Here is a 24,503-nt window from a genome sequence, read left to right as displayed (position 1 = left end):
AGTCGGAAATATACAGAAATGTAATTAAGTTATCAAACACTAAATGCTAAATTAAATAGATAAATCCTTAAAGCTACAAAAGTTATTAATTTCCTCTTTTTTTTTTTTCTTTTGTTCTTTGATTAATAGACATCACAACAGCTGGGTTATTGGGTTATTTGGCTGATATTACTTTAAGAGCTGCCACTGATTAACGTGACACGGATCTGACACATATTTGTGCGTGCAGAGTATAATAGCTGACAGGAAAGGTAAATTCGTTTTGTCTAGTTTGTCCGCAGTTCACTGTTGTTGTACTGAAGCTCCCCCGTCACCTGTTTTTCCACACTCCTTTGACAAGCGCCTGGCGCTAAGGCGAAGTTGGAGTGCGTGTCTGAAAGTCTCCCATTTGATGTGTTCGTAAAGACGTTCTGCGACTAAACAAACTCCTTGTCAAGAAAAAAAAGACAGAAGCAGCAGTTGTGAGTGGAGATGCCAACCCTAGCTCTGCCCCTGCATTAACCATGTTAAATATTGTTAACGGCGTTAAACTGAAAAAATGAATCTCCTGCATTAACGCACTAATTTTGACAGCACTAACATTTTTCTAACACAAATCAATAAAAGTGATCAGATATGCAATGTTATAGTAGATGAAAATAAGATGAAGTGTGGTCCATGGTCAGGAGTCTAGATATGCAAAATATGAGAACTCAAAGTCTTCCACTGCTGTAATACCTGTTCAGGTGAGAAAAAACAGACTACTCAAAGTACACTCTCCTTCCTATCACACAGTCTGTAATGAATTCAGGACTAGTGGCCTCTGGGGCTCTGCTCTTTGCTTTTGTTATTACTGCAAATCACCGCACTGCAATCCCTTCCAGATGGCCCCATCTTCTCCCTTGGCCCAATTGAATTGCCAGTTTTTATGACTGCATCCCCAAGCATGTTTTCATGCGTCTTTTTGTCTACATCCGGAAACTACTTTTCTTTTTTTTTTGGGGGGGGTAAATACAACAGCATAACTTAATATGGCCACTGTTGTGAAGAATCCTCTATGCCTCTGTTTCGAGAGTATGCCCTCGAGAGGCACTTTAAAGTCCAACGTTAAAAGCAGATGATGCTTAGAAAGCATCATGTCAAATTTCATGTCTGTTGCCGAGGCGGGACTGGCTAATTAGCTGATCTTTACTTTCCGCAAGGGTCACGGAGGGGATACGCTGTCCTCGAGAAGCAGAAGTTAGGACTGCAAAACTGATTTAAAAATACATAATCAGTAAATAGGATTTGTCTCATTCTTGCTGTCCTTGTAGAAGTTGCATCAAGACTAAAGAGCTCCAAATGAAAGATCTGAATGCAACTAGCATAACATTAGTTATATAAATGGCTGCTTACCTCACCTACCCCTTTGACAATTCCTTTGGCATCCTTCCACCTCCCCAGCTCCACCTTTAGTATATAATTAAATCAATCCCAGGGGGTGGTGTTTAAGAAAGAGGCCGAATTGAGTTTCTTTTACTTCTCCAGTGTAGGCAGCAAATCAAATCTGTTTACAGTTTATTATTCTTAAAATTTTGAACATTTGAGCCTCTTGTTAGACCTAGATATGCACAGTCAGCTCAAAAAGTGTGAAAAAGTGTACAGGGAGTTTGGTTAATTCTCATATTAATGTGGCGATTCCTGCTTTCCTAGTGTCCCTCAGGAGTCAATTATTAGTGCATGTAGAGAGTCACATGCTGTTTAGGGGCTGAGCAGTGTGAGAGGTGGAATGCTTTGAGCCTGGCTGGAGGTTCGGTAAGAAATGAGAGGTATTTTGCAGCGTCTGTCACGAAGGCCCAGAAGGAGAAATGGGAGTATCCAGTGTGGGGCTTCTGGGAGGTTGCAGACGAGAGATTAAGAGGGCAGGTGGTACGTCGCTTTGCTTGCCTTCTTACAGTCTTTCCCTTTCTCCATCTCTCAGACTTAGTGTTATATATGAGCCAAAGAGCTGCAGTCATGTGCATTTTGCATGCCAATACATTAGCAAGGTCCAAAATTTTTTATTAGCTTTTTGTTTTTTTGCAAATATTAGTTTTGGGGTGGAAGGAGTCATGCAGTAAGACATTATACAATCTGTAAGGGGATAGAAAATAGTTTGTACAGTATAAAAACTATTATGTCTATGAAATGTCCCCATAAAACAAGGAATCCCAATGTGTGTGGCCTCTGTGGGACTTCTAATCTGGTCCACAGTACCTCTGCATGTCCCCTGTGTGCCCTACTAAGAATGAAAGGACTATACAGAGCTATTCTCCCTGCTTATTATTGTGTGTATGTGTGTGCGAGCGTGCGTGCTCACTTGGTGACTGAGTGAGTAGACAATGTGGAGCTCGTTCACAAGTCCATTATCAAAAAAAGATTAGTCCTCAGTGTCTTCTGTTGAAGTATTCCTGGTGCTGGTGAGATACTATCAGGCAGACACTTTATACTCGACACTCAATCACTTCAGCTGGACTGAGTTTCTGATTTTATTTTAGTTTGATACTGATTTTAAAGTACTTTGTAAAGCGGAAATGCCACAGAATGGCCAGGGTCTTTTACTACTCATATTCTGGTGTACTTGACATTTGTGTTGCCTCAGTGACATAACAACAAAACCATTTTCTTCATTTGATCCATGTAAGAATCTGATAAAAATGAGGTGGCAGTTTGATCTTGGTAATGAGATCTTTGTTTGATCTGATCTTTATTGTAAGTCTGATTTCTTTTGCAAGTCTGGTCTCTGTTATGAGTTGATTCTCTTGTATGAGTCTGATCTCAGTTGCGTGTCTGATCTCTGATGTGAATCTGATTTCTGTTGCAGATCTCATCTCATCGAAGTCTGATCTGTTAATAAGTGAATCTCAATTATAAGTCTGATCTAAGTTACGAGTTGAATCTGTGTTATGAGTAAAATCGCTGATATAAATCTCATGCTAGTTACAAGTCAGATCTCTGCTCTGATTTCTGTTGCAGATCTGATCTTTCATTTGAGTCTGATCTGTTACAAGTCAAATCTCTGGTATAAATCTGATTGCGGTTGCGAGTCTGATGTCTGGTACAAGGCAAGTCTATTTTACAAATCTTATATCAGTTACAAACAACAACACTGCAACATTTATGTTGCAAATCTGATCTCTTATTTGAGTCTGATCTATTATGAGTCAAATTTCTGGTATAATCTAATATCAGTTCCAAGTCTGATGTCTTGAACAAGTTCTCTGCTGTAAGTCTGATCTCTGTTGGAGATCTGATCAATTCTTTGAGCCTGATCTGCTGGGAGTCAAATCTGTGGTATTAATCTGATCTACTGCAAGTCTGATCTCTGGTATGAGTCAATTCTCTTTTTCAAATCTGATATCAGTCTCTTCTTTGAGTCTGATCTGTTAAGGGTCAAATTTCTGGTATAATCTGATCTCAGTTGCATATCTGAAGTCTGAGACAAGTCAAATCTCTAATACCGTTCTAATCTCAGTTAGAAGTCAGATCTCTCCTCTGAATCTGATCTTTTTTTGCAAATCTGATTGCTGCTTTGACTCTGATCTGATGGGATTAAAACCAGTGATATTATTCTGAACTATTGCGAGTACAATCTCTAGTATGAGTTAAATCTCTTACAATCTGATACTAGATACTAGTTGCGTCTGATACTAGTTACTAGTTTCTGTTGCAAATCTGATCTCTCATGTGAGTCTGATACAGGTCAAATTTCTTGTAGAATCTGATCTCAGTTACAAGTCAAATCACTAATACAGTTCTGATTTCAGTTAGAAGTCAGATCTCTGCTCTGAATCAGATCTCTTGCAAAGTCTCTCTGCTTTGAGTCTGATATGTTGGGAGTTAAACCTGTGATATTAATTTAATCTGTTGCGAGTCTGATCTCTGGTATGAGTTAAGTCTCTTACAAATCTGATATCAGTTGCAAAAGACAACATTGCAACATTTCTGTTGCAAATCTGATCTCTTCTTTGAACCTGATCTGTTGCGGGTCGAATTTCTGGTATAATCTGATCTCAGTTGAGAGTCTGATATCTGTGACAAGGCAAGTCTCTAATACAGTTCCGATCTCAGTTAGAAGTCAGAGCTCTGCTCAGAATCTGACCTCTTTTGCAGATCTGATCTCTGCTTAGAGTCTGATCTGTTGGGAGTCAAATCTCTGATAATAATCTGATCTGTTGTGAGTCTGATCTCTGATATGAGACAAATTTCTTATACAAATCTGACCTCAGTCACTAGTCTGATCTCAGTTCCAAACAAATCTCATGACTCTGCTCTGAGTCTGATATCTTACGAGTCCAATCACTGGTATGAATCTGATATCTGTTGTTCTGATTTCTGCTCTGAGTTTAATGTTTGTGCGTCTGATCTTGTCCCTTGATGCTGGTCTCTATTGATATATTGTAGGGCCAATCAAACACTATCATAATTCAAAAGGATTCTGCTTGATCTCAGTGTCTCTATAACCACTTTCCCTGATTTTTAAAACTGGAAGGTTTCTCTCTTGTGCAAAATTACATTTCATAGCTGTGATATTTGGTAGTGGTTGAGTGAGTTTAGGCTAAACACCCAGTTGGCAGTAGATTCTTTTCCTCTGCTGAGTATTTAAAGGGCAGTGCTGTTCTACTAATCTAATAACTACATTACAGACGTCTCTTGGCAGTAAGAAGCTCATATTGTAAGCCTACACAAAGCTCTGATCTCGCTCTCTTATCTTCAGTGGCAGGCATATTTCATTAATCAGTGCTAGAGTTGAACTCAACTGCAAATCGCTTGTGTTCACATTTACTTCTGCTCCAGTTAATCCAGATTAAAGCATATTTTGATGTATTTGTGTGGACCTCAAAGAATTAATGGGTGCTGGTAGTTTTAGAGAAACTGACAGATGGTTTCTTTCGTTCTCTACAGGTGTGCTAGTGGGTGCTCCCATTCGAGCAGCAGTCACGATGGTGGCCCTGTCGCTGAAGATTTGCGTGCGACAGTGCAATGTGGTCAAGACCATGCAGTTTGAGCCCTCAACTCCAGTTTACGACGCCTGCCGGATTATCAGAGAGAGAGTTCCAGAGGCCCAAAGTGGACAAGGTAAGCGCTGCAAAATATTTCTCTAGGTTTCCCGCCATTTTATGCTTTTCCATGAGACTACAACTCCCCCCTTTGATGATAACAGCATTTGTAACATTGTGGCTTTGTGATGCTATGAAAACATTTATGTTTGTTTGAGCATCACAACCAGCCAGACACAACAACACTGCCTCAACCAGTGGTGTGAGTTTGGAGGCGGGACTATCTTTTTGTTCGACCAATGGGGTAGTGTTTGGGAAACGTTTCGCAAGTGTGTTTGCTTAAAGAATTGCTTAAATGCACTAGGGGCAGGGGGAACTTTTATGTTTGGCCTTAATTTTGTAAAAATCTGCAGAGCTTGACAGAAGTTTAGATTTGGGCTAAATGTTTACACCAGCTGCTTCACATCAGTAGATGTTTTTGTATCCGTCATGTCAAAAATGTTACACTATGTGCAACCTCAGCTGATGACCAGTTCTGCTTTAGAGTGAGTCTGATGGATAAGTGCTCGCTCTCTCTTTCTATCTCCACTCAAGTCATCAAACGGCCACAAAGTCAAACATTAATGCTCTCTGCTCACTGGAGCTTGCGAAATGGACTCGTGTGCGATATCAGCTCAACGGGAGCCATCACCTCGGGATGAGTCTGCAGCTTTGCCACTCTGTGTACATTAATTATACAGCCAGCTACAGTTATATGACTGCTGTCCCGTGCAACGCACATGATTGCTGTCCACAATGGCTGCAATGAATTGGACTCATCTTATAAATGTCAATTGTTTCTTTTAGGATCAAAGACAAATTGCTTTTGTGGTTTAATGAAGAGTCTGATATTTATTATGACCGTATTTGTCGATGTTTGATTTAGTATCTACTTCCATGGGGCAAGTTGTTGTTTTAATTATGTAAAACTTATTGCAGCATCAGATTACGGGCTCTTCCTGTCCGATGATGACCCCAGGAAAGGAATCTGGTTGGAATCAGGGCGCACCCTTGATTACTACATGCTGCGGAATGGGGTAAATCACATTATTTGAATTATTTGTGTTCTCTTCACATTTTCGTAGGTTTTTATTTCCATTGTGATTCTGAGGTTCATTTCAGCACTTGTTCTCGTCATGTACAGGACGTTCTGGAGTACAAGAAAAAACAGAGACCTCAGAAGATCAAAATGCTGGATGGAACAATCAAAACCATAATGGTGGATGACTCCAAAACAGTAGGGGAGCTGTTGGTCACCATCTGCAGTAGGATAGGTGGGTTCTTTTTTTATCCAGTCAAGTTTACTACAATTAATGTTTTTTAAAAATGCAGTGTACAGTAACAGTGTTAGTCATTAGCCGATATTGGAGTTTTTCTTTATTTCTTATTGTACTTTACATTTAACTTAACTTTGCTTAGCTTAACCTAACTTTGCTTAACTTAAAATTTTAACTTAACTTTTTGCTTAGCTTAACCTAACTTTGCTTAGCTTAACCTAACTTTGCTTAGCTTAACTTTGCTTAAATTAACTTAACTTAAATTTTAACTTAACCTAACTTTGCTTAGCTTAACTTTGTTTACCTTAACTTTAAAATGTAACCTAACCTAAGTTTGCTTAGCTTAACTTCACTTTATTTAACTTTGCTTAGCTTAACTTTGCTTAAATTAACTCAACTTAAAACTTAGCTTAACTTTGCTTAACTTATCTTAAATTAAAATTTAACTTATCTTAACTTTGCTTAGGTTAATTTAACTTTGCTTAACTTAACTTAAAACTTTACTTTGCTTAACTTTGCTTAGCTCGCTTAAATTAACTTAAAATAAAATTTAACTTAACCAAATTTGCTTACCTTAGCTTTGCTTAAATTAACTTAAAATTTAACTTAACCTAACTTTGCTTAGCTTAACTTTGCTTACCTTAACTTAAAATTTTACGTAAACTGAGTTTGCTTAGCTTAAAACTTTAACTTAACTTTTTGCTTAGATTAACCGATCTTTGCTTAAATGAACTTAACTATAAATTTAAATTAACCTTACTCTGCTTAATTTAACTTTGCTTAAATTAACTTAACTTAAATTTTAACTTAACCTAACTTTGCTTAACTTTGCTTACCTTAACTTTAAAATGTAACTTAACCTAAGTTTGGTTAGCTTAACTTCATTTTACTTTGCTTAAAATTAATTCAACTTAAAACTTAAATTAACTTTGCTTAGTTTAATTTCAAATTTAACTTATCTTAACTTTGCTTAGCTTAATCTAACTTTGCTTATGTTAACCTAACTTTGCTTAGGTTCATTTAACTTTGCTTAACTTAGTTCGCTTAAATTAACTTAAAATAAAATTTAACCTAACCAACTTTGCTTGCTTTAGCTTTGCTTAAATTGACTTAAAATTCAACTTAACCTAACTTTGCTTAGCTTAACTTTGCTTACATTAACTTAAAATTTTACGTAACCTGAGTTTGTTTAGCATAACTTCACTTAGCTTACCTTAACTTAAAACTTAACTTTGCTTAGCTTAACCTAACTTTGCTTATCTTAACTTTGCTTAAATGAACTCAAAGTAACTTTCCCTAACTTTACATAGCTTAACTTTCCTTAGGTTACCTTAACTTTGCTTAAATTAACTCAACTTAAAACTTAACTTTGCTTAGCTTCATGTAAAATTTAGCATAGCTTAATTTAAGACTAAACTTAACTTTGCTTAGCTTAACCTAACTTGGCTTAGCTTAACTTAACTTTGCTCAATTTAACTTAAAGCCTAACTTTGCTTAGCTTAACTTGGTTTAACTTAACTTCGCTTAGCTTAAACTAATTATGCATAGCTTAACTTAACATTGCTTAAATTAACTTAAAACTTAACTTTGCTTAGCGTAAACTAACTTGCGTAACTTAATTTTCTGTATTGGGTATGTTTTTATATTAGATGTTTATTTGTGTATGTTAATTTTCTCTATTTTCACATTTAGATCATTTAAGCTTCATCTTTAAAAACACTTTAAAAGCGTACGTAATCTTTAGCAAACCTTAAAATGAATATACGTTTTTCATACTGTACATTATAATCTTGTGATGCCTTAATTCACTTGTAGTATTTAAAATGATCAATTTTGGTTTTTAATGTTAAGTATTTAAGACAAAACCACATACAATTTTAATATTACCCATTTATCGGTATCTGCCAGAATTATACAATCTGTATGCTGCTAGTAGCAAATAAACAAAATATATTTTATTCTGTTCTCATTATGTCCAATATTGGATTTACTGTATGATTCTTAAACATCACATGAAAAAATATGACTTTGTCTTTTTCTTTTTAAAAGGCCAGTTTAAATGATGGAACTTTAAGCATTAGCCTCCTTTTTATTTTTCTGCATGATTTATAATCAGGATGTTTTCATAAAATCCTGTAAGCTGAATGATATTTATTTAGTTTCCCACAAAACCTGTGCTGGAGAGATTGAAAGACTGACAGACAGAGAGTGCTGATTATCTCGTGCTCCACAGGAATCACTAATTATGAGGAGTACTCACTGATCCAAGAGCAGGTGGAGGAAAAGCGTGAGGATGGGATGGGCACGCTGAAAAAAGACAGAACCCTCCTGCGAGATGAGAGGAAGATGGAGAAGCTGAAAGCCAAACTTCACACAGACGATGATTGTGAGGCTCCTGGCAACTGTGAAAATAAAACATTAGCAAACAAAACGCCCCGCCGGATTTACACACACTTAGAGATTCTTATAAAGGCTTAAAGAATATTTACACAGTCCAAATCTATTAATGATATAATAATTGGTATCATACACCCCCTTATTAGATGCTTACTACATTTGAACTGTGTTGTTTATAGACATAATCGAAAATAAATTTGGTTGCTAATGCTAACACGATCAAATGTTTCATTCGCAGTAAACTGGCTGGACCACAGTCGAACGTTTCGTGAGCAGGGTGTAGAGGAAAGCGAGATACTACTTCTACGAAGGAAGTTCTTCTATTCTGACCAGAATGTAGACTCTCGTGATCCTGTCCAGCTCAACCTGCTCTATGTACAGGTAAAAGATTTCACTTTTTATTCATTTTAGACCATATCCTGACTAGAAGTGTCAGGTTCTTACAGAAAGCAAAATATCACACAAAACAGCCAATCAGACCATATATGATATTAAATATGCAGTGGAGCAGGATTTTTGACTAATGAGAGCTTGCTGTGGGCGGAGCTAGCTGTCATGACTTGACAGATAGAAACCAAGCGATCATCAGAATGCCTTGTCATGCAATACTGTTTTCCATTATGGCAAATTATAATTATTTTTTAAACTATTTTAACAATTATCAGTTTTAGTGATTTGTTGTCATTCTCTCTTACTGACATTCTGTCTGTCCTCTATCTTTCTTTTTGGCTGGTTTAACTGTATTGCGCCAGTTTGCCAAAACCTCTTCGTCGCCACCTGCTCTGAAAATTAATTAATTTCTCAGAGCCACTATCTCACAGACATTTAGGCATTTAGATGTTGTCATTTCAGTTTTATGAAAGCAGTGAAATAGTGACATAGCTCTTGTGAATGAATTATTGGTCAGCCCAGAAGGCAGTGCGCATATCTTCACAGCTGCTGATTTGTCGATTGTCCTTTCCTCCCCTGTAGGCAGTATGGATTACTTTTTCCTCACATCTCTTCCTAATTAGACGCTTTTTTCAGAGTAGAATCGCAATGAATGTGAAATGCCAGAAAGCACAGAGAATAAGAAGTATCTGTGTGGGAATTTGGAACATTTTTTGCAAAGAAACTCTGGAATTTGTCATTTGATATTTTATTGCATCATGCATAGTTTACACGTTTTTACATTTTGTTCTTTCTTAGGCACTTTCCAGGTATTGCATAGGTTTTTCAGATTACAACGGATGTGGAAAATATTTGATCTTTGTTGTGTATCTATGTGGGAATTTGAACCAGTGAGGTTTAATTGTGGGCGGAGCTAACCAGCATGACATTAACCAGCAACTTAAATCAAAACTTAACTTTTAAATTAAATTTTAACTTAACTGAACAACTTAACTTGAAACTAACTTACAATTTAACTTAACATATTTTTTATCACTTCCTGAAGCTATGCTAATGATTTTTCATGACTTCTTGTCTAGCATTAAAATATGATAAAAGAATTAAAGACAATATTTAAATTATCATATCAAAATTTTAGTACATCACACTTTTATACCTTGTCCTAATGTGGCACTTTTGAAGTACTGCATAGATTTTTTTTTTTTTTTTTTTTTTCAAATGACGAACAACTTAATTTTTAACTTAACTTTTAAATTAACTTAACAACTGAAATGGAAGCTTAACTTAAAACTTATCATTTTTATCACTTCCTGAAGCTATGTTAATGTTTCATGACTTATTTTCTAGCATTAAAACATAATGAGAACTTGAAATTAAAGACACTATTGAAATGATCACTTGACATTTTATTACATCTTAACTTAAAACTTAACTGAACTTAAAACTTAACAACTTAACCTGTAGTTAACTTAAAACGTAACATATTTTTTTATCACTTACTGAAGCTATGCTAATGTTTTTTCATGACTTATCTAGCATTAAAATATGATTAAAAAAATTAAAGACACTATTGAAATTGTCACTTGAAATTTTATTATATCATACTTTTATACCTTGTCCTATTATGGCACTTTTCGAATACTGCATAGATTTTTTTTTTTTTTTTTCAGATGATGAAGAACTTAACTTTATTTAACAACTTAACTTAACACAACTTAACTTTTAACTTAACTGAACTTAAATCTTAACAACTTAAATTATATCTTAAAATGTAACATTTTTTATCACTTCCTGAAGCTATGCTAATGTGTATTCAATAAAAAAAATTGTCCTAAAACAGCCCTATTTGAATACTGCATTGTTTTTTTTTTCAGATGACGAACAACTTAAAACTTAACTTAACAACTTAACTTGAAACTTAACTTAACATATTTTTTACCACTTCCTGAAGCTATGCTAATGTTTTTTCATGACCTCTTGTAGCTAGCATTGAAACACTATAAAAAAAATTAAAGAAACTATTAAACTATCATTTGAAATTTTATTACAGTACACTTTTATATCTTGTCCTAATACAGCACTTTTTGAATACTGTATAGTTGTTGTTGTTGTTTGGGGAACACTTTTGTATTCCTTTTTTTTTTAGATGACAAACAACTTAAAACTTAACTTAACTTGAAGCTCAACTGAACTTAACAACTTAACTTAAAACTTAACAACTTAACTTGAAGCTTAACTTAAAACTTAGTTTGTATAAACTTAAACAATACAAACTTAGCTGTGCTAATGTTTTTCATGACCACTTGTACTTATTAAAAACACAATAAAAAAAATTAAGAATACTATTGAAATAATTGCTTGAAATTTTATTACATCACACTTTTATACCTTGTACTAATACAGCACTTTTTGAACGCTACAGTTTTTTTAGATGACGAACAACTTAAAACTTAAAACTGAACTTAACTTAACCTGAAACTTAGCGACATAACTTAAAACTTAACTGAACTTAACTTAAAACTTAACAACTTAACTTGAAGCTTAACTTAAAACTTAACTAAACATGTTTTTATCACTTCCTGAAGCTGTGCTAATTTTTTCATAACTTCTTGTAGCTAGCATTAAAACACAATAAAAAAAGAGTGTAAAGACACTATTGAAATTATCACTTGAAACTTTATCACATCACACTTTTATACCTTGTCCTAATACAGCACTTTTTGAATACTACATAGTTTTTTAGATGACGAACAACTTAAAACTTAAAACTGAACTTAACTTAACCTAAAACTTAAAGACATAACTCGAAGCTTAACTGAACTTAACTTAAAATTTAACTTGACAGCTTGACTTAAAACTTAACTTAGAACATATTTTCATGCATCTGTGTGAGAATTTAGGCCAATGAGATTTTATTGTGGGCAGGGCTAACCAGCATGGCTATACTTAAATAATAGGGCTGGGAACAACAATGTTAATTTTGAAGGTTAGTTTAATGCGCTAAAAATAATGATCGCAAAACACAACCGATGAAACATTTTTAACGAGAAAACAAGGACGTTTATTGTGATCTTTTATTCTGCCATGTTAAGTTTGCACATGATTTTACATGTGATTTTGTCACACATTCACATTTCATTCTCTCTCTGGTTTGAGTCATGAATATGTGTCACACAATGGCCAGCGGGTTTTCTTGCCTATATGTTTATGTATGTAAATGTGTGTGTGAGTAGGGCAGTTTGAATGTGTGCGTAGCGCAGTGTGAATGTGTGTGTCTACTCAAGGAACTCTGTGCTAGTGCGTAGTTTCCCTTGAGGCTGTTGAGCTGTTGTAGCAGACGGCCGCAGCTCTCTGACCGGCCTCAGGAGTACACGGCTTGCTGCAGATACATTAGTGTGTCTGCCTGAGGATTTCAGAGCAGCTTCCCACAGACAAACACGCACATACTCTGGCACCTGCACTTAATAACTTATATAAGATGATTGATAAGCACTTTTTTGCCAATAAAAGGTCAGTATTTTGGATTTGAATGGACAGTATGGAAAACAAACAGCTGTATCCTTGTTATTAAGTGTGTGTTCACAATATGTCAAGTTCTACTGTACACTTAAAGGGGTCATCGGACGCAAAATTCACCTTTACATGTTGTTTGAACAAATGTGTATTGGCAGTATGTGTACACAACCACCCTATAATGATAGAAATCCACCCAGTGTTTTTTAAAAATCCCTATAAATCATAACCCCTTTCTCAGTTCAAGCCATTCTCAGATTCTTGGCTGTGTGATGTCACATATAGTGTTGGGTTCGAGTCCACCTAAGTCGAGTCCGAGACGAGTCCGAGTCCAAGGAAACACTACTTTTTGTCAGTATCTTTACGTTTTAACCCAGACTCGATCCTGGAGGGCCGGTATCCTACAGATTTTAGCTCCAGCCCTAATTAGACAAAACCTGAACCAGCAAATCAAGCTCTTAGGCATACTAGAAACCCCCTGGCAGGTGTGTTTAGGCAAGTTGGAGCTAAACCAAGCTGTCCTGCTCTGCTTAGCAAACTTAAAGTTATGTAACAGACGTTATGGCTGACTTATGTATTGTGACATATTTCAGAATGAAACGGGTTTTAGAATGTGAAAAACTATAGTGCGGGTCTTGACTTTATTCATCTATATTTGAATTGTATAATTTCAAGGGTGAGGGTATGTATCTTGGTGAATGGGACATTAAGAGCAGAAAATGCAACTCTTATCTCTCATTGTGGCTGTGTTTGTTTTGGGTTGTATATGACAAATGGTTAGTCCTTAGAAAGGGCATTTTGAATTTTTTTTTCTTGGATGAAAATGAGGCTGTGAAGGATAAACCTAGTCTTTACAACCTTACAACTACTTTACAAGCCAACTCACACGTGTTTTATTTGTGAATGCATTTATAGTTACATTAATTACAATAAATTACATTATGTAAGGAATAATTGATGACGGTGCAATGACTGATGACTTAGAAAATCATGCACACCCAAGGTGGTTTTGAACCTAAAAAAAAAACTATTGTCGCAAAGATGTTAGAAAAATTATTTTTCTTTGAAGCTATAAACTGCAACCATGTTTAAATAATAATTATAATTTCAACACAGCAAAAACCAATAAATTAATATAAGTAGTAAAACATTCTCAAGCTTACTGAAGGCAAGTAAACACTCCAAGTATTACTTACAAGCAAAATGATAGATAAATATATTAATCAAAAAATACAAATGAAATAGTATTTATAAAAATAGAATCTTTTTTAAAAAATATAATTTTTAGTTTTGTAAAGTTTCAGATCTTCTGACTCTATCTAAAGCCTATTACAGAAATAGCAGGCATTTCATGAAGTAATAAATGTAAAAAATGTAAACAAACACATGTATAATGTTTGTTATACATTAAAGGTGATTCATATAAAAGTTAATAAGTAATTCAGTGAAGAACATTGAGTGATTTTCTCTTTTTGTTTGATTAACATTATAACGCGGGCGGACGGCGGCAGGTTTACGCTGCTGTTGCTTTAAGATCAGACGCACAGATCAAATATTTTGACGCATCAGTATTTCTTCCAACTGTTCAGGTTTACTTAGGACAAAAACTGCCTGCATTTACACGAATAGTCTCCGGGATGAGCATGTGTATAGCAATAACAGAACCTAATAGAATTTAAGCAGATGAGAACTTGGCATTCGCATGCATAAACCTGTCCGCTTTCAAATAGCCTACTGGACAAGACTTAAAAACACATGCAAATACTGAGTATCACTTTCGTGATAATGCATCGAGTCAGTGATATTTCCGTGAACCGTCCCTGGACTCGGTTGGACTCTAAATATTTTGCATACTATGCATCCGAGTCCACGACAAGTCCGAGTACGCTAAAAAATGTACTCGAGACCAGACCATCCGAGTACCCCAACTCTAGTCACACAGGCTGGCCCCTCCCACGATTGTTGATTGACACTGGTGTTTTAGCGTAGGAAGCAGTGGAAGCAGCTAAAACCACTTCTTTAGCTGGTCAGGTAGCTATATACACCATAGTACTATGATTACTATATTAATTTACCATATCCTTTCAAAAATTACCATGCCATCAGGGTTGCCAGATTTTCACAACAAAAGCCACCCAATTGCTACTCAAAGTAGCCCAAAAGTATTGCGTTTCAAGGGGACCCCCGGTAAAAATGCATTCCAGGGGCTAAAATGCATGTTTTTTTGGTGGGGTTCCTCTGGTAGATGTAGCATTCCAGGGGCTAAATATTATGTTTTTGGAGTTGTTTTAACCCGCAGACATGAAAAACAACCCGCGGCAACAGTATGAATGTAGCCCAATTCCGTGGAAAAACTGCTGACTTGGCAACACTGCATACCATTAACTTATACAATTATCAAAATGTGCAAAAACATGGTATTTAAATTTCTACTTTAAATTTCCATGGTATTATATGTCACTGACACATTTATAGTATACTTAGCATTAAATAAACGTATTTTAAATACATTTTTGGATATTTATTTCTGACTAGGCAATAAACATGGTATTACCATTGCACACAGTCCCACAAATGGTGTTACCATGATGCTACCATTATTATTTTTCTTTAAAGGAACACTCCACTTTTTTGAAAATAAGCTCATTGTCCAACTCCCCTAGTGTCAAACCATTTTCTAATCCATTCACCCGATCTCTGGGTCTGGCGGTAGCACTTTTAGCATAGCTTAGCATAGATCATTGAATATGATTAGACCGATAGCATCTCGCTCAAAAATGACCATATATAATGACGATATTTTTCCTATTTAAAACTTAACACTTCTGTAGTACTAAGACTGACAGAAAATGAAAAGTTGCAATATGGCTGATATGGCTAGAAACTATACTCTCATTCTGGCGTAATAATCAAGGAACTTTGCTGCCGTACCATGGGTGCACCTGAAAGTGACCGGCACTAGATGCGGAGTTGCAGCCGGCAGAGTTGACAGCTGCGTAATATCATTGCACCTGCTGCACCCATGGTACGGCAGCAAAGTTCCTTGATTATTACACAAATTGAGAGTATAGTTCCTAGCCATATCAACCTAGAAAATTGCAACTTTTCATTTTTCGTCTGTCTTTGTACACAGTGTAACTACAGAAGAATCGAGTTTTAAATAGGAAAATTATCGAAACTCGTTGGTTGCTAAAAGTGCTACCGCCAGACCCCGAGATCGCCTAAATTTTATTCGAAAACGGTAAAACTCAACTGTTTAACTCTAGGGGATTTGGAAAATGAGCCTTTTTTCAAAAAAAGTGGATTGTTCCTTTAAGTGATGGATACAATAAGGTATACAGTTTTGTATGTTCATGGTGGTGATAAAGTGCACATGAACATCACGCACACACATGCACACAAAACCTGTAACACTTCTCCTCCCTTTCCTCAATCTCCCTCTGTCTCTCTCTTCCTCTATAGTAAACACACATGCCCGCGTGAAATTCTCTGACACTGTGCCACACACACCCACATACTTTGAGAAACAGAAGAGCGCAGCTTACACACACACACTCACAGACTGTTACACATGTATGCGCTCAGGAGTGTTTGGCAGGCTGAAGGGGATTTCTCTGCTCCGAGTTGGGGGCGTGACCGCGTCATATCTGAGTTTGTCATGATGTGTTCCCATAAACCCTCACTGAATGTATCTGCTACTGTTACCATGTTGATGTCATCTGGGAGCGATGCGAGATGATTGGTGGATGTCCTGAGGGTGGGGCCCCTCACACACGGACTTGTTTATGATGATGTAAAACTTCCATGACCTCAGCCCCCCCTCACAATCTCAACCAAGTACATGTTGTCATATGTGTATGTTTCTGCTGCTTTTAATTACTCCATCCAGATTGTTTGAAAACTCACAAACTTGGCTCTGCATATAGACGCCACTTGTTTTGTAGATGCTCACTTGGTGGTGGCGAGGATAGCACTAAAACGCTTCTGCAAGATGCACCCTTTCAGTTTTTAAACTGAACTATACTCAGGTGTATATCAGGAGACGCTTGAACAGATGGGCTGTCAGCTTTCATAGTGGCCGCAGGCCGTCTGTAATATCAGACTGCACTCAGTGTCAACACACAGTGTTATTAGAACATCTTAAAGGGATAGTCCTCCAAAAATGAAAATTCTATCATTAATTACTCACCCTCATGTCGTTCCAAACTTGTAAGACTGTTGTTTATCTTCGGAACACAAATTAAGATATTTTTGATGAAATCCGAGAGCTATATGACCCTGCGTAGACAACAACGCAACTACGTAAAATGCCCAGAAAGGTAGTAAGAACATTGTTAAAATGGTCTATGTGACATCAGTGGTTCAACCATAATGTTCTGAAGCTATGAGAATACTTTTTGTGTGCGCAAAGAAAACAAAAATAACAAATTTATTCAATAATTTCTTCTCTTCCATGTTAGTCTCTTCCATGCGTTCATGAGAGTATCACGACCCAGAATTCCTAGCAACGGCCCTGCTTACAAACCACCGTTTGGGAAACCCTGCCATTGCTTTAGTCGTGTCAAATGGTGTGTGACGTATAAATACATTTACATACATTTTTACATAGTTTTCAACAACAATTTAAATTTGTCACACAATGCTTTTATTATTATTATTATTATTGAGGGGTTATTATTTTGTTTGATTTTGTTTAGATTGGTTTGATTTCGTTTGAACTTGACAGATTGTTACTATGAACTTGTTTGGAAATTCCTTGTTTAATTATTTCTTTTAAATTGCTTTTAAAGTTTAGTTTGATTTGGTTTAGATTGGTTTGGTTTGGTTTTGAAACAGACAGATTGTTATAATGAACTTGTTTGGAAAAACCATGAAGTTTATTTTAATTTTCTTTTAAAGCTTGGGAAACACTGCCATTGCTTCAGTCATGTCAAATGGTGTGTGACGTATAAATACATTTTTTTCATAGTTTTAAATAATCATTTAAATTTGTCAAACAATGTTTTTATTATTATTATTATTATTATTATTATGGGGGTGTTTTTGTTTGTTTGTTTGTTTGCTTGAGATTTGTTTTGCTTTTTTGTTTGGTTTATCTTGTTGTTGTTTTTGTTTTGTTTGATTTTTGTTTAATTTTTTTTTTTTTTTTTTAAGTTGGTTTTGTATCGTTTTGTTTGGTTTTGTTTGGGTTTTAATTTGTTTTGCTTTGTTTGGTTTAGTAGAGTAGTTTAGCTTTGTAGCTTTTTTGTTTTGGTTTGGTTTGATTTAGGTTGGTTTTGTTTGTTTGGTTGGTTGTGTTGGTCTAGTTTGGTTTTATTTAGATTGGTTTTGTTTTTTGTTTTTTTTGGTTGGGTTGGTTTAGTTTGATTTAATTTAGATTGGTTTGGTTTGGTTTTGAATCAGACAGATTGTTACTATGAACTTGTTTGGGAAAAAAACATGAAGTTTATTTAAAATTTCTTTTAAAGTTTGGGAAACACTGCCATTGCTTCTGTCATGTCAAATGGTGTGTGACATATAAATACATTTTTTCATAGGTTTCAATAATTTATTATTATTATTTGGGGGGGGGCGGTTGTTTGTTTGTTTTTTTTTTTTTTTTTTTTTTTTGGTTTAGTAAAGTAGTTTTTTTTTTTTTTTAGCTTTTTGTGTTTTTTGTTGTTGTTGTTGTTTTGTTTTGTTTAGATTTTTGAATTTAGTTTTGTTTTGGCTTTTTGCTTGTTTTGTTTTTGTTTTGTTTTAAAGTTTGGAAAACACTGCTATTGCTTCAATCATGTCAAACAGTGTGTGACATATGAATTCCTTTTTTCTTTTTTAGTTTTCAATAGCAATTTAAATTTGTCACAATGCTTTTATTATTATTATTATTATTGTTGTTGTTGTTATTTGGGGGGAGGGGTGTTTTGTTTGTTTGTTTTTATTTGTTTGAGATTTGTTTTGCTTTGTATTTTGTTTGGTTTAGAAGAGTAGTTTAGCTTGTTATTGTTTTTTTTTTTATGGTTAGGTTTGTTTAGTTTGTTTAGATTGGTTTGGTTTGGTTTGGTTTGGGTTTGAACTTGACAAATATTATTACTATGAACTTGTTTGGAAAAACAGTTAAGTTTCTTTTGAATTTCTCATTTCTACTGAAAAAAAAAAGCAAGCATACAGTTTTGGAATGACATGCGCGTGAGTAAATGATGACCGAATTTGTATTTTTAGGTGGATTACTCTTTTTACTCCTTTTTTTTTTTTGACATTTGTGTCTGTACTGGAAGAGAGAAATTAATGTTGCCCGAGAGATTGTGTCAGTACAATCCAAGCAAGTCCGTTAAAGCACGCCTGCAGCAATCATCAAGATCATGTGTTATAAATTACATGCTATGACTTAAAAAAAAAAAACCAACAAAATTTTTTGATCTCACGTCTGCATGTCGCTAAAGCTGCTTATTTGTGATTCTCAAATGCACGATCTCCAATCTACACACAATATTTTGACATCTCCGCACAGTAATTCACTTAATCTGTGTTAGTATACAGATCTAAAGATGTTGACGGCCCTTCAAATGTTTACAGTATGTCTGCTTTGTTGTGCTAACAACTGCTTAGCGCATGCACCGCATACTTTCTGTAACATCTTTGTTAGCACTCTCATTACATTCTGTAACATCTGCTCTTGTTTCCTGTCTCTGTTTCAGGCCAGGGATGACATTCTGAACGGATCCCACCCTGTGTCCTTTGATAAGGCCTGTGAGTTCGCTGGAATTCAGGCACAGATCCAATTTGGTCCCCACGTGGAGCACAAACACAAGCCAGGATTTTTAGAGTAAGACCACATGCCTTGTAGCTGCGGTATCATATGCAGCCCATTCAACACTGTCAATGTAACACACGCACACACACACAGGCTCTCTCGGTTGTTATCTGATTACATTTTAGACTAGACAATTATTTGCAAGAATTCTGTGCTGTCTGGAAACCTTAAGAGTCGGTGTGGGCGTACGTTATGAAGATGTAATTCCCACCAGGATGACCTCATGTGTTTTGTTCTGCTCTGAGGGTAAAAATGTTTGTGTAGTATGAGCGTAAACATGTGAAATGTATTTGCAGCCTGAAGGAGTTCCTACCAAAAGAGTACATCAAACAGAGGGGGGCAGAGAAGAGAATTTTTCAGGTACGTGACCCTCTGTCGGCTTTACTCAACCCGTTATTCTAGGAAAACATACTATTAGGCACTGTTCCCAAAAAACATACAAAAAAACAGCCTGAAGCCATTTTTTTTTTTTTATTTATTTTTTTTTTATAATTTTCAACATATGGTCAGTGAAGGATGCTCTTAAAAGAATAGTTCACCCAAAAATAAAAAGTACCCCATGATTTATTCACCCTCAGGCCATCCTAGTTATATAAGTCTTTCTTCTTTCAGATGAATACAATCGGAGTTATATTAAAAAGTGTCCTGGCTCTTCCAAGCTTTATAATGGCAGTGAGTGGCTGTTGAGATTTTGAAGGCCAATAAAGTGCATCTGTCCACCATAAAATGTAATCCCCACAGGTCTAAGGTTTTATGAAATAAATATGGATATTTTTCTTCCACAAACACATCGATTTGCTTTAGAAGGCCTTTATTAACCCCCTGGAGCTGTGTGGAGCACTTTTTATGATGGATCGATGCCCTTTATTGGACTTCAAAATCTCAACAGCCATTCAATGCCATTATAAAGTTTGGAAGAGCCAGGACATTTTTTAATATAACTCTGATTGTCATATACACCTAGGATGGCTTAAGAATGAGTAAATCATGGGGTAATTTTTATTTTTGAGTAAGCTATCCTTTTAACTTGAGAAAATGTGGATTGCAGCAGGTCAAGCTAAGTATTATTCTCTGTTCATTCTGTGAAGCTTATCATTTTTGCAGCCCTGTTATTAATATTTGGAACGTGGCCTAAATGCAGTTATATAGCCTGATTTGGGATACAAGTAAATCTTTAACTTTTGGTAGTTTAAAAAGAGTTCATTAAAATTTGTTTTATTAAAATTGTTTCATTTTAATGTACAGAATATCAGTTCAGTAGATAATTTAAAAGTTTTAACTACAATTAAAAATATTAAATATAGCTGCAAGCAGCAATTACACAGGTTCAAGTGCTTTAAGGCATTTAAGCACGTATGAAAAAATACATTTAGCAAGCCTGTAACCACCTAAATCAATTATTTAAAAAAGCATTTTTGGTAAATCCAGGTAATTTACCATTGAAATATAATGTTTTATAATGTTTATGACTGTTATAGTGCCAGCTGTGTTTCGATCGCTTTAAAACTTTGCATGCTTGTTTAGAATCACCTGTCACATGTGTTTACCAGGTTTCATGAAGTTTTGAGTTTTCCTTTAGGCTTTAAAGGATTTTTCGGTAAATTTGGAAAGGCCCCTTTTCTAAACGAGTCCGTTATAGCTTTCCAAAAGGTACATTTCAACATTTTTTGATAATTATTGACCTGTAGAGTCCAGAGAATTATACTGCAGAGTTTTTTTTACAGATTGAGTGGAAAAACCTAGGACTAGTTCGCAAAAGCAGGTTTTTTTTTTCCCATCTTCTCAATTATTTAACAAACGATTTGATTGACAGCAGTGATTCTAGAGGCAAAGTTGTCCGGAATGAGGAGGTCTATCATATGATATGAATATCACGTGTGTGTGCGGAAAACTGCACAATGTACAACCATTTACGCCTTTTAAAATGTGATATCGCCCCCAGTGGCCAATTTCTTTCAAATTTCTCACAAACATTTGGGACAATGAGTCCAACAGGCCCACCAAGTGTCGTTTCGATCAGCTTCCGTTAACCTTGTCTAACAGGTGCGCAAACTTCATTGGCCAATGGCACCCATGTTTTTTTGAGATACGCAAATGTCCTTATAGACACATGTGGCATGTGTGGACCATGACAGTGCACAGCACTTTTCATATTGATAGGACAAATGATTGCGTAGTTGTAGCCATTTTTATGGTTTTTCCCTCTTAAAGCATGACCAAATTGGCCAAGCTCTGCTTTTTTTTGTTTGTTTTTTTTTTCTTGTGAACTCAGATTGAGCTCTTATATAAGTTTTCTGAGTTTGGCTGAGATATCTCGTTCCGTTCAGGAGTTATGCGTTTTACTAAAAGTGGCCCTGCCCCTATTGAATGTTTTGGAAATGTGTGTTTTATCTGTCGTGAGCCAAGGATTCCAACAACATAAACATTTTAGAAGTTATGAGCAATTACGTACTTTTAATCACTGTAGCGTCTCCGTCAGGTCGATTAGGGTGAGCCTTGGTGACATTGTAGCCGGTGTGAGTACTACAAACCCTCCAAGTTTCAAGTCTCTACGACTTACAGTTTGGTCTGCACAATCATTTTTTTGTGTAGATTGCTGATCCTTGGCCATTCTAACAATTACAATAGGGTTTCAGCGCTAGGCGCTTGAACCCCTAAAAAGAAAATTTTCCCACAAGCATTTGATGCATTTAAAACAAGCTACTGTTCATGCTGAATTTTAACATATATTGGTTTTCACAATTTATTCGGCTTAAGAAAGGACTACTGTTTTCTGGATCTGTTTATTTAGCTTAGAAAGCCCACTTAACTAAAACGTTCTCTGATGGAGAGCTCTAGATTGTGAATTAAAACTTAAACGCAAAGAGACAAAGTTGGCTTATTACCAAAAGGTCGTTGGTGTGAATCCCACAGTGGCTAAGAAGTGTTCATGTCTTCATCTCCTCCCCAGGATCATAAAAGCTGCGGTGAGATGACGGAGATCGAGGCAAAAGTGAAGTATGTAAAGCTTGCCAGGTCCCTACGCACATACGGAGTGTCGTTTTTCCTGGTAAAGGTGAGTATTTTACATTTCAAACTTTAAATTTTGATTCCATTCAAAGTTTTAAAATGCAGATGAACGGTCACAAAAGGTTGTGCATGTAGCCAGCTAATATCACACAACAGAAAAATGTTATTAAACGGGTCATCGGATGCAAAGTTCACTTTTACATGTTGTTTGAACATTAATGTGTGTTGGCAGTGTATGTACACAATCTACCCTATAAAAATCCATGCAGTGGTTTTTAATTAATCTGTAAAAATAATATCCCCTTTTTCAAATCGAGCCATTCTCAGATGCCTGTCAGTGTGAGGCCACTCCCACGATAGTTGATTGACATTAGCTCTTACCTCGAATCAGCTGTAACAGTCCGACTTCCATTGTTTTGATGCCGGAGCAGGGATGTAAGTTAGGCAAGAATATCTCAGATGTTTGCGTGAATCATTCATGATTCAGCTTCACTTACAGCAGAAGTTAGTATAAGGGTTTTTTATGAATCTTTGCGATCACCTTTCCTAATAACGTGCTAGTTAGCAAGTTTAGTGGCTAAAGTAAACAGGCTCGTCACTCCACAGAGAGTAGAGAGGGGCGGGGCGAGCAAAGCTCATTAACATTTAAAGCAACCTCGACCCGAACAGGATGATTTTTGCAGCGCTTATTTTGACAAGGTAAAAAGGCCGTTGTTTTACACTACCATTGAGAATTAAGAATCAAAGTATATTATAGACTATTCATTAAGACCCTAAAGAATCATATCAACTTGTGGAAAATAGGCATCCGATGACCCCTTTAAGAATTATTGGCCTTGTATTATCTTGTACCGTACAATCTTTTTCTCTTATCACTTTCAATTCAGACAGCAAACTCAGAAGTCGGGTAAAATGTAATTTCTTATGCCTTGGCACTACTTAGCTGTGCGGGAAACATTGGACTGAACAGTGAACCAGCAAAAACAGTGTTTGGAAAGATTATTAAATAATTCATACGATCAGCGCTGTCAGAGAATACAAGCACAAGCAGATTTAAAATAATGTCCAATACACTGTCTAAGGCCGTTTCTTCAAGTACAAGCACTTTATTTCTTAAAGGTAGACTTTTATTTTTTTAGGGCTGGCAAATGATTAATCACAATTAATCGCATACAAAATAAAAGTTTGAGTTTGCCTAATATGTGTGTGTGATTATTATGTATATATAAATACAAGCACATTCATGTATATATTTGAGAAATATTTACAAGTATATGTATTTATATAGAATTTGTATTATATATAAATAAAAATATTTTGTACATAACATATTTCTCTTAAATATATACATTAATTTGTGTGTATTCATATATACATAATAATTACACACAGTACACATACAGACATATTAGGCAAACTCAAAATTTTATTTTGTATGCAATTAATCGTGATTAATCATTTGCCACCCCTAATATTTTTAGTGCGATTAAATGATTAATCATAATTAATTGCATCCAAAATAAAAGTTTCTGTTTACATATAATATATATATATATATATATATTTTATTTTTTTATTTTTTTATTTTTTTTACTTACAATTGAAAATTTTGTTTTTGTTAATGGTCACAATAAATCTGTGAAAATGTCATGGAAATCGTAATCATTTTTTCATTTTTTATTTTTTGGACCACAGAATGCTGCAACTGACCAATCATAATCAAGTACTCAATATGGCCTTGTAAAAATTTGTTATAATTAAGCAAGTAAGCCTGTGTGTGTTTATCCAGGGTTCTTAGAAAGTGTTTCCATTTATTCCAGTTCTGTTTGTGTTTTTAAGACTATTAAGGTTTTTTTAAGCCGTACGGCACACAAAGGAAGATTTACAAGCCGTCCGCTCAAGGATCAGTTTCAGGCCATTAGTGGAGTGTCGCTAAGTGGCCGGTTTCAAATTAATAGCGCCTAACAATAGATTGCGCCGCTTCGAATGAGCAAAAGCACTGTCCCTGACCGACGCAGACAATTACACAATGAGCACATACCAAAAAAAATCTATATTTACCCACCTTGCACAAACCTCACCCTTGAA

At 35.5% G+C, this 24,503-nt stretch overlaps 1 protein-coding gene across 4 annotated transcripts in view; it reads left to right on the top strand.

Moving 5' to 3' along the window:
- Positions 1-24,503, top strand: part of tln2b (talin 2b) — a 218,459-nt gene that overhangs the window by 83,821 nt on the left and 110,135 nt on the right. For all 4 annotated transcript variants that reach the window (XM_051099290.1, XM_051099291.1, XM_051099289.1 and 1 more), the window contains exons 2-9: positions 4,903-5,076; positions 5,976-6,073; positions 6,181-6,310; positions 8,547-8,699; positions 8,949-9,091; positions 19,291-19,418; positions 19,703-19,766; positions 22,357-22,461. In XM_051099290.1, coding sequence (XP_050955247.1) covers positions 4,941-5,076; positions 5,976-6,073; positions 6,181-6,310; positions 8,547-8,699; positions 8,949-9,091; positions 19,291-19,418; positions 19,703-19,766; positions 22,357-22,461 — 957 coding nt within the window. In that variant the 5' untranslated portion in view covers positions 4,903-4,940. The remainder of the gene's footprint in view (positions 1-4,902; positions 5,077-5,975; positions 6,074-6,180; positions 6,311-8,546; positions 8,700-8,948; positions 9,092-19,290; positions 19,419-19,702; positions 19,767-22,356; positions 22,462-24,503) is intronic.

Source organism: Labeo rohita, chromosome 25 (genome assembly GCF_022985175.1).
Source record: "Labeo rohita strain BAU-BD-2019 chromosome 25, IGBB_LRoh.1.0, whole genome shotgun sequence".
NCBI lineage: Eukaryota > Metazoa > Chordata > Actinopteri > Cypriniformes > Cyprinidae > Labeo > Labeo rohita.
This window is presented reverse-complemented; position numbering and strand designations above follow the sequence as displayed.